The sequence below is a fragment of the Zonotrichia leucophrys genome, chromosome 3 (genome assembly GCF_028769735.1).
Source record: "Zonotrichia leucophrys gambelii isolate GWCS_2022_RI chromosome 3, RI_Zleu_2.0, whole genome shotgun sequence".
Classification (NCBI taxonomy): Eukaryota; Metazoa; Chordata; class Aves; order Passeriformes; family Passerellidae; genus Zonotrichia; species Zonotrichia leucophrys.
The window spans coordinates 69,649,399-69,667,975 of NC_088172.1; the positions used below are offsets into that span (position 1 = coordinate 69,649,399).

An 18,577-nucleotide genomic window follows, 5' to 3' on the forward strand; every position below is an offset into this window, starting at 1 on the left:
AAATATTCTACTTTAAATTTCTGTATAGATTTGCTCTTTAGAGTTTCTTAATGGAGCTGAGGAAGGGGAGTGGGCCTTGACTGATGATACATGTAGGTGAAAGTCATAAACACTTTCTACATTATAGAACATGAGTAAGTTTTTCTTTATTAATACTGTTTTGAGCTCCCCATTTTTTTCTGGTTACTTGCATTTGCCAGCTTTAAAGTGACATCATATTGCACATGTTGCCTTTGAAGTGATACTCTTTGACTAATACTATCTATCAAATTCTTTGCCTAATACTACTGTCAGTCTTCTTCTGTGTACTTCATGGGCACAGGAAAGACAGTGCTAAGTAGCTGTAGTGTTGCAGAGTCTTTGGGATCTGGTAGATTTGTGTGATAGATGCCTGGTGTGTAAGAAAGAAAAAAGTGTTTCCTGGTTTAGAAGAAAATGTTCCAGCTTGACTGAAGTTAATGTCAAAACTTCTTTTGTCCTTGAAGACGTGTTTTCACTTGGCATATCTGGGATAGCTGCTGTAAGGAAAGCTTCCCAGTCAGCTGGCTTGCTATCTCTTGTATTTCTTCTAAATAGCCTCTGGCAAGCCAGGTAGATCATACCACTGTTGTAGCTCCCCAGGCACCCACAAGGTCCCACCCCCACGATGGATAGCATAGCTTGGATCCTTTCTGGCCCATGAAGAAGAGGTAAGTTATGTGAAGCATCCAGCAACCCTCCAAAGAGCGCGGCTTAGCCTTGCCTGTGGAATCAGGGTGCCTGTTCTGCTGAGGGCACAACAGCGGCTGGTAGCAGAAGTAGGGTTGAGTCTGTGGCCTCTAATGCCCTGAGCTGGGCATCAGGAGCAGGTTATTTTGGTGGTGGTTTTGTTCTTATCACTGCTGTGTGTAATGCAAGCAAAATATGGTGTGATTGTGGGAAAACATTCCAAAAGGAAACAATTTTAGGAAATCCAAGTGACATAAAAAGTTTTGGACATCCATGCCACACAGTACCATAACACTTACCAGTACCCTAAATATTTGAAATTCCTTTAGAAAAAGGAGACTGAGGTTGCTAGATTACTTGTTTTATTTAGGGGAGTAGAGCATATGTCACTGCCTCAATGCAGAAGCTGTAACTTGCTAGATGGAGCAGTGTAGGACAAAGGCAGTATTTCCCTGTGAGGGTTTGAGGAGAAGCAGAGTCATAACTTCTCATACACAGTTTCAGCAAAAACTTGAGCTTAAAAATCCAGCCAATAAACCTCTGAGATTTGGATGACCCCATACTGGTGCTGCAAGTTCTTCTAGGTTTGTTGCTTTATTTGCCTTGTTATTTTTTGCAGTGACAGTGAGATAGAAAAGTTACTGCTTGGGTTGGTATGTGTTTCTGTCCTATAGAGACAAGGGGATCATGTAAAGAGCATCTGAAAACAATGTCCTGTTTTTTAGAACTGTGTGTAGGATTATTATGTACAGATAATAAGTCCATGCAAATAGAGAATGTGGTGGCAGTCTCTTTAGACAGTCCATGATCTGGAAGTGTAATACTGTCTAGAAATTAGGTCATATCTCTAAAAGTGAGAGACTGGTGCTGAGCTGCCTGAGCCCACTTTGGACTGTGCCATTTAGGCTGATGCACTTTGTGCTCTCCCACAGGGGTGGTGGGCCTGGCTGGAGTGCCTTGCTAAGGGATGTAGCACGACATAGCAGTGGAGCCAAGTCACAGGTTTGGGACCTGTTCACAGCTGGGTGTGACAGGAGCTCCTGGCCCATTTTTTTCATCCTTTCTGACAAGGGTGTGATTCAGCTTGTCAGAGGCTGTAGTGCTATGGGATGGTTAGATGCTGGTGTCTCTGGCTGTAGATGTAATTCACCCGTGGCAGCAGCAATCACAGGTTGGTCCTCTTCAAAACTTTGTATCAAGCCTTGATGGTACCTGCTGCAGTCACTCAGGAACAAAAAGAGTTCAGAAGTAATTCTGCAGTAGTTGGAAACAGACATCAGTCTATTTCCATTGTCATCAATGACATCAGTCTGGCAAGCCCATCTCTTGTGAAAAACTTAGTTTTAGAAGGAGCTTATTTATTGGAATCTGCCTCCATGCCAGTGATGTGATATCTGTCAGCATAAACAGATGTATTTGGATAAAAATACCTTTCATGCAAAATAACAAGTAAAGAACCTTCCCTCCTAACTAATTTCTTTCATAAGTGATAATGGGATTGTTTTTTCCTTCAGAACTTGCTTTCAGAAGTTCAGATCTCTGTACATAATTTGATTCTTAAAGAAATGCTTTTAATATTTTCTGAACTTGTTCTGATACTTTTGTCAGTGACCATTCCTATCAGTATGGTTTTATAGATGCAGTCCCCAGGAACTTAATTCCTAGAAGCTGTTCACTTTCTTAATAAATTGCTGTTTGCTACCTGTACTGTTCATGGAAGCAAATGAAAATACATATCTGTTTCTAAGACATGAATCTATTACTTACAGTAAAAGTAGATGTCTCAAATACTGCCAAAGATATATTTAATTACTACTTTTATTGTCTGGCTGTATATCAGGCAGTTCCTTTCAGCTGCTTTTATTTAGTAATGACTTGTACTTAAAAATGTACTTCACGATGGATTGTAGATAAGCCCAAGTTTTGTTGTGTACCTTTTCCTCCAGTTGTGCATGCTGGGAACTGCTGTCCCAGAGGGACTGCATGAGAATTCCAGGGTGATATTCTCATGGAGTTTTGGGGTATGACAGTGGTTGGGCATATTGCAATGACTTGTTGTTCCCCCATGAGTTGTATATTAGTCCTGGATTTTTTTTTTCAAGTGGGTTTCTATTCATCATCCAGAGCAAGTAACACAATTTGAGAGAAGATGAGTGGGATTTTTTCAAGCTGGCCCAATTAATGAAATGTTAAATCAAAGGATTGTGTCAAGGTGGTGTCACAGCAGCAGTACAGTGAATGCCACTGTACCTTTCCCTCCCTTTTCCAGTCTTCAGATCATTCTGTGCTAGTATGAAGATGCATGCAGCCACACTCATTGCCTGTTTGTCAGTGAATCATCCTGGCATAATCCACCATGGCCACAAAATAATGTGTGAAATTCAAGAGGACAGTCAAAGTAAGAAAAATCCTCTCTAGATATGTAATCCAAAGATTTATTTTTTAGTTTGAAGTTAAGAAATTAAATCTTAAATTCTTAAGTACTTAGCTCTCTGTCAGAATGCTGTAGATGAAACCCAGAGTTAATGAGATGACAAAAAAGCTGGGCAGAGATTAGAAAACAAAATCAAAAACAAAAACCTAATCGGTTTTTTGACAGAAAGAGCTTTAAAATATTTGTGTTTTGTTTTTAATGAAAAAGAGATTCTGAGATATAACTCCTTTCAAAAAATATTACACAATTGAAGCAAAACTCATATTTTGCTTGTATTAGTCTGAGAGTGGGACAGTTGTAGTGTTTTCAGGATACTTTGGAGGGGTTTTTCCACTTGTTTTACAATGTGAATTTTCTGGTCTCTTCAGCTTTTGGGTGAGAAAGTCATGAGATGTCCAATTCTATTTATGCAATTACATAATCCATGTTTAATGATAACCTGTTTCAGCATGTCACACAGCATGCTAGTGCTTCTTTGACTGTGGATGCTTTCTGGCAGATTTTCATTTCATGCAGTCTTTTTCTTGGACACTTTCATTGTTATTCTTTTCTGCACTCTCAGAATGAGAAAGCTAAAATCTTTAGTTATCTTCAGTTACATCTGGATAACAGAGGTCTGTTTACTCCTGCACATTGATATCATTGTCTTGGGCTTGGCACTGCCTTGCACCAAAAGATTTCAATGTGTTATTAAAAGATATTAGACTGAATGTTAAACTGCGGACCAGTTGGAAACTGGAATAGCTTTTTTTTCCCCCTGGAGAAAAGGAAAGCTCTGTGTAAGACTGTCAGCACATAAAGATGTTACTGTCCATCTCCACAGAAGGTTTTTTCAGGAGAAAAACAGAACAGGAGAACCATCTTCCAATGTGTCTCAACAAAAACCTAATTCATACAAAAATTCAAATGTAGATGCCTTGTAAGAGATGGAAGTGTTGTGTATATCATACTTTGCTTTATTGCATCCCTATTGTTGTTAGAATAATCTCATGCTATTAAAGAATAAACTAAGAAGCTTACACTGTATAAACCAAACTGAGCTCTTGTTTTCCTTCAATTACATTGGATTAGTAAATTAGAGTAGATTAGTAAAATCCTTATACACTAAGAAGCTTAAAAATGGAGGCTGATAATTGATTTTTTAAAAAGTAATTTCATACTTATGTTTTACATTGAGAGTAGTGTGCCTGAAGTAGATTTTGTCTTGTTTATTAGTTTTGAGTTTGAGCTAAGACCCCAACTGTAGTAGGAAAAGAATGGAGTTGTTAGTGAGGGACAGAGTCATTTTGCACTGGCAAGGGTTTGGCCTTTGTTTTGAGGATTTACTTTCAGCACTGAAGCCAGGCTTCACTATGAATTCAGTTTTGCAGTAACAAATGATGTGGTGAGTTTCTGGGAGCTGAATGAGACCAAACCATATTTATCTCTCATAGCTAGAGAGGTTTCAAAACCAAGAGCAAATCTGTCCTCTGTAATAAGTCCTTCTTAGGTGAGTCAAGAGGTTTCACAATAAAGGTTTACCACATGCATTTTTATTAATTATTGCAAAACTCTGGAGCAGAAAGCCTAAAGTACATCAGGCTACACATGAAAATGCTTCTTTGTCACATTTGTGACAAAAAATAGGAAAGTTGTTTTGCTGTCATTGCACTCAGAGTTCATACCATGATGCACAACTGATTTCAGTGTCAGGAAAATGAATCATTCCCTGGTAATTTTGTGACATCAGGAAAATAGTGTATCTAAGGATGCATTCAAATAAACTCTTTTGCAGCTATTCATGTGGTTCTAAACAGTGAATGCTTTTTCTGTAGCAGCTGTTTATGATTGCTCTTTTAGTTTATCTGCCATCAGCCTTTGCAAATGGTTTTACTGCTCCTACCCAGTCCTGAGCTGTGCAGTTTTCGTGGTGCTGGAAGTTTGGCTGCAGTTTTGTTCAGCAGAGCTTCCATGTTCTGTTCCTCACATCTGCATGTTCTCATGGCAGCATCCAGCTCACACAAGGTGTGGTGTGTCATTGTCTCTCTGCCTCTGCCCTAGAGCAAGTGCCTGAGTTAGCAAACAGTGGAAGGGAGCTGGGGCCATTCATGGCAGCATTCAGCCCTGCTGCTGCAGGAGGTCTTAAACACAGTTTACCTGTTCTCAGTCAGAGGGTGATATAAACAATTGCTCATTGTTTATAAAATGTGTATCTGCCTGGTTGTTTCCTCAGATTTAGGGGGCAGTTGTTGATTCCCAGTGAGCTGAAAAAGGTAACAGTTCTGCAACCATTTGACTCCTAGGAAGTCCCAGGTGTATTCTGTCAGAAGCTGTCATACTGCACCTGATGAGGGAGGGATGGAGAGGAGGCAAGGGTGGAGAGCAAACCTTTCCATTCTGCAGGTGCAGTTCCTGAAAGAGTCACTGGTTATTTGGCTTCTGCAAACCTGCATGTTGAATATTCTGTGTTGTTTTTACCTTGGTGACAGCTCAAACTGTGGTGCTATTGCTGATGACTTCCTTAAATATTTCCCTTGTCTGAGAGAGAATTACTTATTTCCATTGTATTACTACAGTAAACACATAACCTGTTTTTCTTCTTGTAGTTTCTGCAGTCTATGATTCTACCCTTAATTTTAGAAATAATGAAAATCCAACATTGCTGGGAGTTCTAAATGGAAAGAAATATCATGCAGATTTATATGTAAGGCAAGTAATCCATATTTTAATTCCTTTTAAGCAGGAGTGTGTACTTGAAATCACACTTGGTCAAATAAGGGAGTGTTTTCATGTGGATAACAGAAAGCAGATCTCTACCAACCTGGCTTCACAGAACTTCAGATAAAAATTCATATGGGTTGGGTAGTGTTTCTGGTAAAGTTCTGTGATTATGTGAGGAGTCCATAAATGTCTAGAGAACTTTTTGTTTATTGTTTTTTACTCATTTGTGGGTCAGCTCAGCAGCAGCACTGGGGTCTCTTTTCACTCACTTGCCAGAATACCAAACACAACCGAAGTGTTCAGGTGGAGTTGCTTTACACCTCTCTGGCACAGGAGTTCCAGAGACAGTTCCAGTTCCTCTGGTGGAGGTCAGCTCAGACTTTGCTGTCTGGTGGTGTCGTTGTTGATATATTTGACAGCTGTGCCCTCCCTACCAAGAAGGGGATTGTTTAGTAGAAAAAGCATTACCTGGATTCCTTTCATTAAGGTTTCTATAAATTAAAAATACCCTAATGGCTTCCCATGATCTTAATGGAAAAGAGCCAATTCCCAGGTGAGGTTCCACCAGCAGCACCTGTGCTACAGGCACTCAGGGCATGGGATGATGTAGGGTTGGAGCATGAACCTAAAAGTGATGCTGCAAGTGATCAAGAGGTCATCATAACCCCTTAAGAGCTATCATGGACCATGGTCCAGTTCCTTTATCCTGGACAGCAATATGAAGAGGAATGGGGTGACCTTTTCTTTCTACTTCTCCTTTTCTACCTGTTTGAAAAAGTATTTTTTTCAGAACTATTTTTGTCCAAGGGTAAAAAGAAAGTTTCTCTTGATTCCTCTTCTCACATGGTAGCTCACGTGGTGTCCTCGTGTTTGGTGTACATGGCCTGGCTGGATGGTGTTCACAGGGCCCTGCTTGTGGGTGTCAGCTCCAGCAGAGCAGAGGGGTTCCTCTTGCTGTGTCTCCCTTTGCACCATTCCAGCCTGCTGCAAGTCAGTCTGGCATAGCATGGAAATTGCTTTTCTCAGCTCAGGATAGCTGCTTACACATCCTGAAAAGCTGTTACAGGCAGGGTAAACCTCATGGCTAAATTTGTTTTGGCAATTAGTTGAGGACTATCACAGATTCCTTCAAAATCTCCTCCATATTTGCTTGTTGAAGTGCTGTAGGTGTGGCACAAGTTAAAAAAGGTGGGAAATGTGGTATCTCCTGTCAGATAATCTGTCTGTATAATGTGAGTGCTGTTCAGGAAAGTCAAAGTATTTAATATTCTTCAATTTCTCTTGTTTACCGTTGGCAGGCGGATTCCTCTAGAGGATGTCCCAGAAGATGAGCAGGAATGTTCTACCTGGCTCCACAAACTGTATCAAGAAAAGGTTGGATTTTTTGTCAAGACAGCACTTACAAGCCACTAGTTCCTTTTAGTGCTAGTAGACCTTTCCAGTGTGCATGTGTAGTGTCCCAGTTTGGAGGCTGGGAGTGAGTTGGTTTGTTTGGCTTTCAGGGTAAGTGCTCTGTTTCTCTACAGGGTAAGTTCTCTGTTGCACTACAAACTTGATCCTGTGCTTCCAGTCATGATTGCTTTTGTTTTGTACATAGAGCAACAGGAAGAAAGCTTAAACAAGACTTTCTAGAGCAGTTTTAAGCCTCTTCTTTAGAAAATTGCATAAGGATACAAAACACGAAATTGTCTTACTGCCTTCTGATTAGTAGAAGGACCTTCTTTCCCTAGAAGACACCTTCTAAATATCAAGAAGCAGTTTGTGGGCTAAATAAGGTCTATTCTTTAGTGTATTAAAATTTTTGTCCCTTGTTTACCCTGCCTTTTTTACCAATGCAGACATCCAGCATTAAAAGAACAGGCTGATAAATTGTTTTCACACTGTGGGTTAAGAAGGCATGCATTTAAGATTCCTGATTTCATAGGATGGGGAGAGAATACTAATGATTGTATTTGTAGATGCCCAGTGGTTTGGGGTTTTTATTCTTTTTTTTCCTTTGCAAATGCTTCCATATGAATCTTTCATCTTTCAGAATCTGTTTCTTCTGGGCTGGTTTTATAAATGTTGGAGACAGTTGTTGGGAAATGTGCTTTTTGAATGCACACAGCACTCCCATTTCAGTCAGCAGGAGTCATAGGTATGCACGGCATGAGGGCCTGGCAGTTCACTTTGCTTCAATACCTTGATCAAAGTTATGTATTCAGACTGGAATGCAGCAGTGCTTTGGATTTAGAAATTATAGAATATAGCTGTGCTCTGGTTTCCTCTCACTGGGACAGCAAAATTCTGCTGTGCCATTTGTCGTGCTCTTCCCGGGACACCACATCGACAATGCCCTGGCAGTTCTGTTTCAAACCATGCCTGTTTCTGCTGTACTTTATAGCTCCTCTAAGCAGCTTGCTTACAGGAATGTGGAAAGTAAATGTGTCTTGAGACCTCACTTGTAGGTCTGCTCCCCTTGCCTCTGATGCCCCTTCTCAGAGTTTGTGCCCCCAGCACCTGATTGAGGCACAGCCCCAGCCCCTTTGCAGAAAAGGAGGCTGTTACCCACGGCCCGTGTGTGTGTAAATGGTCCTTCTGCTCAGCATTGCAAAGTCCACTTTCTGCTGCCATGCCTTTGGAGCCCTGTTCCATGTCCCTGAGAACTGTTCAGACATTTGCAAGACAAGAGCATAAGTGTGAATGTGGTGATTGTTTTCCTCAATCCTTTATTACATAGTTGCAGTAATTCACTCCAGGATTTTTCTGTTATTCCCTCTTTGGCAAACACTCAGTTGCTTCTAGTGCTTACAGAGGGTACATCTATCCTTCATAATATTATATTGTACAATATATCATAGTATTCTTCATGACAACTTCATTTGCTGGTTGGTTAAGTCTCTGGTTTCCTATTTAAGTGCAGGAGTGAAGTTTTGCATCCAAGAGTGAATTGTGCTGTGTTCAGTTTTCCGTTCCACTAAAACCTTTTTTGGTTATGTGAATGTTTTTGATTGATTAAGGCTGAGGGGGAGCTGTTCGTTTGTTTGTTTGTGTTTTGGTTTGGGATTTTTTGTGATGATTTTCATTTTTCTCTGAGGGCAGCATGTTTCTGTTTCTCCAGCTCTTTTACTTTAGTGAAACTTACTTCATTGCAGTCATCCCTGGTTTACTGAAGCCCTTGTCTTTGTAAAATCACACTGGCAGAATATAGAGCAGGGACAACTTCTTCCAGAGTTCTGAGATGATGAAAGCCTACCTGCAGGGTAAAAATACAGGTTTTTTTTTCACCATTCTGCCCTGCATGTTAAAAAGATTATGGGCTCTTAGGTCAGATAATAAACAGCAGTGCCTCCCAGGTGCTGTTCCCAAAACTTAATTCTGTTTCAGGTCATCTTCAGTCAGAAAATATTTGTGATATAATGTAGAAAATTTGTTATTCAAAGGGCAGTAATTCATTGCAAGATACACACTCATCCCCTGCTTTGTCTGTTTTGCTTGCAGCATTTCACTTGCTGTTTCAAAGTCAGACAAGCTGTGCATGCTACTGGAAAGCAGAGACCCTATTTTAACACACATTATGGTTCCCTGTGCTGTTGCTTATTCTCAATAATTTTAATAATTTTGCAGAAGTTTCTCAAGACTCACATACAATGTGCTGAATTATGCTGTATTAGCACGATTCAGTGGCTGGAGAATGCCACAGGTACTGAGGTCAAGGCCTGTGCACTCAAAGTGATCAGGATTGCAGAGCTGTTGGAATGAGTAATGAAACCAGCAGCTACTGAACATGGAGGGACATGAATTTTTTTAAAAAATTTATTTATTTCCTCACACTGACATTAGTAAAGGAATGAGAGTCTTTGAGAAAAGCTTATTCTTTTGTTTTTTCTTCCTTGTCTGCTCTCACCTACAAGTACCTCAAACTGAGATACTTCTCTGTGGGAGCCTGTTGTGTTTATGTTCTTGCTACTTGTCACTTCGTTTTTTGGCTTAGTCACTGCTACAAACACAGTTGAAGAGTCCTGCCAGATAAACAGTGGCATTGTGCTGCTGCTCTAAAGCAAACACTGTTCTCCTTCCACATACGGCCACCACTGTATCAGTAAGTTCCAAATTATGACAGAAGTTCAATTTGGGTTGCACATTGCCTTCCCTTTTTATTTCTTTTACTTTTTTTTTTAACTGCCATTGCTAGAAAGGCTCCCTTTCACTTTAACAAGGACTGGGTTGAGGATCTTTTTGCCAGGTCTGAAGAGGTAGCATGTAGTAATGACAACTCTGCTAGTCCTTTCATGTTTGTTTTCTTTTTTTTTGCCTCATTATAGCCTCAGCACCTGAAGTAGAAGTTCTGTTTGAAAATCTTAATTTTCATTAAAAAGAAAGCAAGCTTCTAATTCTTCTTGCTTGTAAAAGAAGCTTGGAAAACAGAGCCTGAAAATATATACAGAAATGTCCCAGGGAATTAGCAAAGCCTGACTGAAGAGGAGAAGTGTATAGAACTCCAGTGTTTGGGAACAAAGTATATATTTTTGGATCCTCATTGTTTGTGGGCTTCCTCACAAAGGGGCAGCAGCTTACCTGTGCTGTCAGGCCTCCTGTGGGAATGGACAGGAGGAATCCAGTCAGCCTCTCACAAGGAGATGGATGTTCCCTGACTTGCCCTCACTGCATTACCTCACTGTCTGAAGTAACTTAAATGTGCTGGGGGCAGTAGAGGGAGCATGTTTCCGTGTTGGAATGTGATACCTGCGTGGATGGAATTCATTACAAACCAAAAAGAAGCTCTGTAGGCAGAGGAATGAAAGGAGCCTAATGTGAGGAAGGTGATTTTGGGAAATGGTGAGGTGTATCATCTGTTTAAAGTCTGTCTTGTTGCTGGGTATCATAGGCACCCTCACAAAAGCTTTCAGGACAGATGAACCCATAGATGCCTTTTGCAAGTGAATGAATGTATTTAAGGGTAAGGAATAGTAACTGAAGAGCTGTTCCCCACAACAGTGGGAAGTATGGTGGAGCTGTTGGCCTTGACATTGTTTTGCCTTTTGTGTTTGTTTTCCATCTGTCTCAAGCCTCCCAGTGAGGTGTGGTCAGTGGTTTTGCTGCCCCTCATGCCATGCAGAGCCAGCAAAGAAAGCCCTGCTGTGCTTGTTTCAAGGGAGCCTCTCCTGCTCTTTGTAGTAGCAGGCCCTCTAATGGCAATGCCAGCAATAGTCGGGAATTCTTCACATTCCTGGGTAATACCAGCATTTGGAAACCTAACTGTGTGTACTAAGTTCAGTTTTCTCATGATGAGTAGCTCTGTGTTCTAAAGCAGTCTTCACTGCAGTGTGAAGAAAATAACATACACTGTGAACTCTGTTGAAGATGGCTCAGTAATTGGCCACAGTGATCCCACTGCAGTCCAGCTCACATCAGTAAAACACAATTTTTGTAATCTCAATAAAGAGAGGGCAGTGCTTCAATTACTGCATAATCCCATAAAAGCTGAATGATCATTTTGAAATAGACAAAGTGGTAACAGCTTGTAGTTGCTCAAGTTGCTATCAAGTAAGTAATTGTTTGTGTCAACTGGAGTGTAAGTATAAAATCATAGCATAGTAAAAAAATAGTCTTTTGGTTGATTCATCTTGGCTTTCCTAAAAGTTTTAGAAACCAAAAATCCTTTCTTTAAAGAAATATTATACTTCATTCTGATTAAGTTAATTTTTTTATGTCAATCTAATGCTGACTTCATTATTCAGCCAGATTTTTTTTGTGATAACACAGATCAATAATCTTTGCTTTTAACAAAGAGGGAGGATTTTTTTTTCCCCCACCCACTTTTGGTATCTTGGATTGGTGAGATCAGCAAAGGCAATGCTATTCACCCATGTGGAGAACAGAAAAAACAATCCCCAGCCCATTATCCTCCTTGTGTTATACTTAAAGGTCAAGTCATATGCTCATAGGCAGTGAGAGATTTTGTGCTGTTGATGCACTACACTGCCTCTAGGGAGGGTCAGCACCCAAACTTCCCACTACAAGCAGCACGGGGACAAGGTAAACAAGACTACATCCCTGGGACAAAGGCAGGAAGGGGTGATGTTCTTTGGAGTGTGATGCCTGGTCACCCTTTCTGACAGGTTTGTGGGTGCTGTTTGAGAGCAGCAGTTGGAGGAAACAAGAGGGAACAGGGATGCTGCTGAGGATGGAGCCCAGACACTTCCCTGGCCTACCTGCAGTGCTTGGGCAGTGGCTGTGGCTCCTGCAGGAGTGCATGTCCCATCATCCCTCCTGTTTTCCTTGGCTGCTGTGCTCTCCAGGTATGGCATTTTTCAGGCTGCTGTTTGTAGGAGAAAGAAAGTATTCACACATCAGTGTATGCTCTCCCTTTCTTTTTTTTTTCTTTCTTTTTTTTTTTTTGACTCTGTGTTCATTGACTTCAAAGTACAAGCTTTCCAGCCATCAGCTGGTCTTTGATCTTCCCCTGTGGTTACAGGCCTCCAGAAGGAGGGACATCAAAGCCAGGGATAGCAAATTTTGTTGGCAGATGGGGATGTAATTGTTGCCCTCCTCTGTTCTGCCAGGATGCATTCCAGGAGGAATATTACCGTACAGGAACCTACCCAGCAGTCCCGACAGTACCACCCCGTCGGCCATGGACACTTTTGAACTGGCTTTTCTGGGCCTTATTGCTGCTATATCCTTTGTTCCAGCTGCTCATCAACATGATCAACAGTGGATCATCACTGACACTGGCTAGTTTTGCATTTGTCATTATAATAGGTGAGTTTTTCTGATAAAAAAATACTGGCATAGTCTGTTTGGTGCTGGGTTTTGGAACAATTGCCTAATGGTGCACTGAAGTGTAGCTACTGCAAAATGTTTTGAATTTGTCATCTTTGCTTCAGCATTTTTCTCTTAATTCAGTTTCTCCCCTCAGCAGACTGGTTGGTTGGGTGCCATTTCAAAGTTCTTCATGCCTTGTGTGCCCTCCACAGGGAGCCTCACACCATTATTCAGGATTTCTGGAGTTTAACCTCAGAGCCCACTGCTTTGCTGCTTGACATTGTAGCATTGTGATGGTTTTGGATTTAGCCCTTTGTAATTTAGCTGAGTGACACCACACCCCTCACCCTGCACCTAATACAATCTTGCTATTAGTGACCTAGGTCACATCAGTTCTTTATCAAGAAGCGAAAGAAAGAACCTGTAAAGGAAAAAAGCTATGATGCTACCAAGAATAGACAGCAAAACCGACCTTCTTTTCATTTCTTTCCCCTTTTCTTGTTCCCCACTTACCTTTCTTCTGCTTCTAGCCACAAGGAAAGGTTAATAGGCAGGCTGCTCTGAGTCATCTCTTGACTGCAGTGATAATCCAAAGGATTTATTCTCAGGTTATCTGTAGTACTGGATCTACCAGAAGGCTCCAGCAGCCTGCAGGCACAGCCAGTGTGTAGCAAAGCAGGGAGGACTGTGTTTGCTGTCCTTACAGTGGGACTGATAATTGGTACCTGGTGGCTTAACAATGTAAAAGGAAGGTTTTTCTGCAGACTGGAGGGATTTATCAGATGACAAAATCAGCTCTTCCCATTGCTCCTAGCAGACTTTTCTCGCTGTTTATAACTGAAGCACACAGGTAGTGGTTTGGTTTTTTCCTCTGGCACTTTGACAGCTCACCTGATACTCCAGAATCAGGAGCTTTACTGCAGTCCCCAATAGCCCATTGTAATAGATTGCTGTTTTTAAGGGTGGGTTTCAGTACCTGATACAGGTGCAGATAAGCACAAAATAAACCTTTTGTGATAGAGCAGAGTAACTGGGAGGTCCTTTCACTGGGTACCCTCTGCACTGTTTCTAGATTGTCATTTGTCCTTTGGATAGTTTCTACTTATTGTGCTCTCCAGTAAAACACTGACTGGCTTTTAAGTAACTGGCTGTTCAGGTGGAAAGAGCTCTAAGAAAAATGCTCCACTTGAGCTGGAGTGGAAGGACTGTAATCCCTCAGACCTAGCTCTGAGGTCTAAGAATGAATAACCCATGTGTGTACAGCTCTGCTTGGTTCAGCTCAAACACTTTCAGCCCTAAATAAATGGCATTTCTTTATACTGTGAATGTTGTCCCCTTGTGCTTTGCTGTGCAGCAGTTTGGCTGTTTATACTCCCAACAGTCATCACACTGTGTTCATACCTTACTGCTGCTCTGGGCCTGGGAGCCCTTTGTGAAACTGCTTGAATCAATACAAGGCAGTCACTGCTCCAGAGGATAAATGCTCAAGTAGTTTGAGGAGCAAAAGTGCTTTGAAAACCAGCTTTAGTTTTGCAGAACACATGGAAAGAACTTTAGGTACTTAGCTCACAACAACTGTGTAAAAATTGGTGCTGATATTGTGGTGCTGAAGCATAGGCACGTCTGTCAAATGTCAGTATCTGCACGTGACAGCAGCTTCTTCTTTTTTTCTCCTCCTCCTGCTTCCCTGGTCTCATTTGGCTTCAAAGAACCAAATGTTGGGTGGCCTTTCATGTTTTGATAACGTGTGTTGAGGAGGACACCCACCCTTCATGCTCTAGAAGTAATTTATTGCAAAGCTGTCAACAGCAGTTAAAAGGGGAGTGTATGCAGAAGATGAGAGGTTTGTAAGGGAGCAGCAGCTATTCCATGTTTCATGCTAAAAGCACGGTGGCATCTGGGCTGGTGGCACAGGGCCAGCAGCTCCAGAGCAGCTCTAGGCGAGAGAAGCGTTCCCTCTGAACGAGTGCCAGTAGGGATGAGCCAGCTGGGATTGCTGGGAGCTGCTCTGTGTGTGCTGTGCTCTGTGGGTGGGATCAGCCCTGGGGACATCCCAGTGTCCTGGAGCAGAGTGTGGAGCACAGGGCTGGAGCACGGTGTGACCTGGGCCTGCTGCAGGCTGAGCTGAATGGAAGGTGAGGAGGAGGAGGGGACAGGCCAGCAGGGCTGTAGTAAGTTTTACAGCAGGGTACAAACCATGTGCAGGATCATGCCTGTGTCCATTCTGCCTTTTGGTGGAGCTGCCAGATAGTCTGGCCTTTCAGCCTGGTGCCTCGAAATTGGGGGATTTGGGGTGGGTTGTTTCTTTATGTGAGCGTGTTGCTTGTTTCTTCTCCTTCATAGTATGTAGGAGAGGCCCTCAATGGAAATGTCTACAGTTCATGCAGTCTTTAGTTGTACAAATCTCAGTTTCAATGCATAACCTATATAACTCAAGTGCAAACTATATGTGGGATATTTTTATGCCCCTGCCTGCTGTGCTGCTTATAGCACTTGCTGTGTAGTATAAAGGCAGGGCAACAGATGAGAAAAAAATCCTGAGTAGTAAGAGAAAAGGTGGAAATCCTTTGAGCTAAGGTTTTGCTGAAGGATGAGATACTGCATGTGGAGGTGGTGATTTTCTTGGAGCTAAAATGTGTTCCAAGAAAGATTGCACTCCTGGCTCTCTTGACAGTGTCAGCTCAGCCCTCCTTGAGCCCTCAGCACTCCAGCAGGCAGAGCAGGTCCTCAGCAACCTCCTGCATCTGTTGGATGCTGAGTAGTGGTGGGCACAAAGATGCAGGAGCTCAGTTACCTCAGTTTGCTGCGGAGTAGTTCAAGGATGCTTCAGCCAATAGCTTCTCTCATGCACTTCTCAGGGTGGTCTTAAACCCTCACAGCTATGAAGTTAGGCACTGCTGATTAGTTACTGCTTGATCTCCCTTTCTTGAAGTAAAAAGCCTTATTACAGTTGTATGTAAAACAAGAAGTGAATAAATCCTTAAATGTGAAGGCATCTCTCAGGTCTGCACTGAGGCTCAGGAGAGCTGTGCTGAGGAGGCGCTGCAGGGACAGAGCAGTGAGGCAGCCCTGCCTTTCCCCTCTTTGCTTCCAAGGCTTGGCAAACATGAGCAGTCCTCTTCTCCTTGCACCCCACCTTCCCCAGCGTGCTGAGGACTACATATGAAATGGGCATAGAAGGCAGTGGCAGCTTCTGCCAGGGAGCAAAGGACAAAAAAGGACATCTGAACTGCTGAACTAGTTGGTTTTTGTGTCCAGGCATTCTTGGAACTGGATGAAATCCCCAGCATGGTGTGTGGCTGCTGTCACAGCTGCTCTTATTTATGCTCTGTGTCCATCTCCAGATGCTGTTTCTATCCCTTGTGGTTAAAAATCGTAATGATTTCATGCTTACTCTTATGTTATGATCCCAGACTGCAGGCTACACGTCGGATCTTTCTCTTGTGTTCCCCAGCTCATGGCCCATTAAATGTCAGAGATAGTTTTCTTTCTTTCTTTCTTTCTTGTCTGTCTGTCTGTGAGAGTGAAGCCCTTAGCTTGTCTCAGTGGTGTGTGTCTGTTCACAGAGTGACAGCGGAGTGCAAGTGGCAGTGAGTGCCCTCAGAGCCAGCTCCCTTTCTGGACTGCTCACTGCACAGCTCTGCTCCCCCTGTGAGAGGCCCTGCTTTCCTGGCATCCCCAGGACCTGAGGGCAGCCCCATGGGCAGACCAGCTTCCCAGTGTCCAGCCACACTGTCACATCACGTGTCACTCATCCCTGGCATCCAGTTACCACTTGCTCTGGAAAAGCTGCCAATTTGCTGTCAGGCTGCACAGCAGGAGTCTGTAGTGGTGGCTCTTTGTGCTGGTGTGCCAGCAGCAGCTGGTGAAGCACAGGGCAGCACTGTGTGCCAGCCCCCTCCCCTTCCAGGGCTGGAGAGCAGCAAATGCCAGGACACGGCCTTGGATCAGCCCTGTGGTTCACAAGGGATGCCTGGTAGTGGGATGAAACCTCTGGATCCTCTTGGTGATCTCAGGCACTGACTTAACCATAAAGAGTCCTTTGGCTGGTGAGAGTTTGTCCAGAGACATCTCAGAGAAGTAAATGTTGATGGGAATGAGACATCTAGAGCACCTCACCTTACTGTCACCATCAGTCAGAAAGACAGTGGGATTTGGAGGCCTTAGGGGAGGTCTGTGGCTTTCTAGGTTTGTTTGGTTTGGATTCCTTTTTTTTTGGAAAGCATTCTGAGCAGAGGGAAGATGTTTGTGACTTCCCTGATAGCTTTAGGCCTGAAAGAAGCATGGCAGTTCTGAACATGTACAGTAGCTGAACCCTTGAGGAATAACAGATTTTGGGCAATGAGCCCCTTTACAGAGAAACCAAAAGTGTGAAGGAAGGAGTTTAGGTTAAGCTGCATTCAACTTAATCACTTTAAGTGCTACAGATAAATAAATAAAATAATCCTTGCACATGGTAAATTATTACCACTGAATCATCTATAAAAGTCTTTTAAATTAACCTGTTTTCTTGTAATGGACTTTTTCATGAGCTACCATTAACAAATACCACAGCTTACATTTTTTTTTATTTATGAAGATCTGAAGTTCCCTTGCACTTGTTTGTGCTCTTTCAGACAAGGGGCTGTTGAAAGCCAGCAGAATTCCCTTCCCCTGGCACGCAGGGCTGTGCATGCCTGTGCCTCTCACACCCATCCTGTTCCTTGTAGCCTCTGCCCTGCTGATGGGAGGGGATGTGTCCAGCCTGAGGCTCTTCCTTCATGAGACGCCATAGGCAAATGAGGTGATGTGGAGGTGTGGGAGCATCAAATGCCTCTTTCATCCCAGGTCTCTTTCATGCTGCTACACCAGTACAGATGTCCAGGCCGTGCCTCAAGCAGCTTTAACTGTGTTTGTTTCGCAGCTTCTGTCGGTGTCAGATGGATGATCGGGGTTACGGAGATTAACAAGGGCTCCACCTATGGCAACAATGACAGCAAGCAGAAACAAAAGTAGCCCCTTCAGAGACTGCTTCAATCCAAAGGGAACAAATGCAACTGCTGAAAACTCTTTAAGTGCATATCACGGTCCTTCAAGCGAGATCCGAGGATGAGTAATTGCCGTGCATATCTGAATTTGTGCTCCTGTTGTTTTTCTATGGGGTTTGGGCTGGATGACACGCTGGAAGGATGCACTCCTTCCTATACTCTCAACAACAGGTTTGCACATGTGTGGTTGGTTTGTTTTCCTATGAAGTGTCTTAAGTTTTGAAGGAAAAAAAATTCCAGTGTGCTTGTATGAAGAGACTCTACCTGGAAACTAACTAGAGGTGCAAGCTTTAATGTCAGAAGATTGTTACAAGATGATTAAACTTGATAGTTGTGTAGCTCACACAGTTTAACAACCATAATCTGTCAGTGTTTAAGCACAGCACAGCGGGATGCTGTGCTTGGTTATAGCAGTGTTGGACTGAAGCAGCTCTGCTGAGCTGGCAGAGCTGCAGAGTTTTGTACATGCAGAACTGTTCCCACAGTGTGCACTACATGGGCCCTTCAGAGCTTCAGCCAGACCCTGCCTGGACAGCCACACATGGGAGCCTGGCAGCAGCAGAACCTGGATCACAATTTGGCTTTGTGGCCTGAGCAGAGCTGAGTTACCACTGCCCTCTCTTTCCCCAGGCCATACATCCCAAGGATAGCTGAAACCTCTAATTCTTCAGAGTAAATGTCATTTTTAGTTTGGAAAACTTGAATTAGTAAAAATCCTTTTGGCTTTAAATGCTACTTAAAATTCTAGGCCATCCTAACAATTTTGGAAACAAAATAACTGGGCATGGTGTAGTGAAATAATGCAAAGTGTGCATTACAGAATATGCCCCATACCCATACTGTTGTGATCCTAATTAACCTGCTTGTCTGTCTTTTCTGATAAATTAGTTTACTTGGTGCCTCATAACAGCCAGCCTGAAGTAATAGTAAATTATTTTCTTCTGGGGAGGAGAGGGAACTA

General features: G+C 42.7%; 1 protein-coding gene across 6 annotated transcripts in view; it reads left to right on the forward strand.

The window, feature by feature from the left end:
- The window catches only part of AGPAT4 (1-acylglycerol-3-phosphate O-acyltransferase 4), a 68,060-nt gene extending 50,101 nt beyond the window's left edge, over positions 1 to 17,959 (forward strand). For all 6 annotated transcript variants that reach the window (XM_064708679.1, XM_064708683.1, XM_064708678.1 and 3 more), the window contains 4 exons: positions 5,728 to 5,830; positions 7,141 to 7,216; positions 12,388 to 12,586; positions 17,493 to 17,959. In XM_064708679.1, coding sequence (XP_064564749.1) covers positions 5,728 to 5,830; positions 7,141 to 7,216; positions 12,388 to 12,586; positions 17,493 to 17,584 — 470 coding nt within the window. In that variant the 3' untranslated portion in view covers positions 17,585 to 17,959. The remainder of the gene's footprint in view (positions 1 to 5,727; positions 5,831 to 7,140; positions 7,217 to 12,387; positions 12,587 to 17,492) is intronic.
- The last annotated feature ends 618 nt before the right edge of the window (positions 17,960 to 18,577 follow it).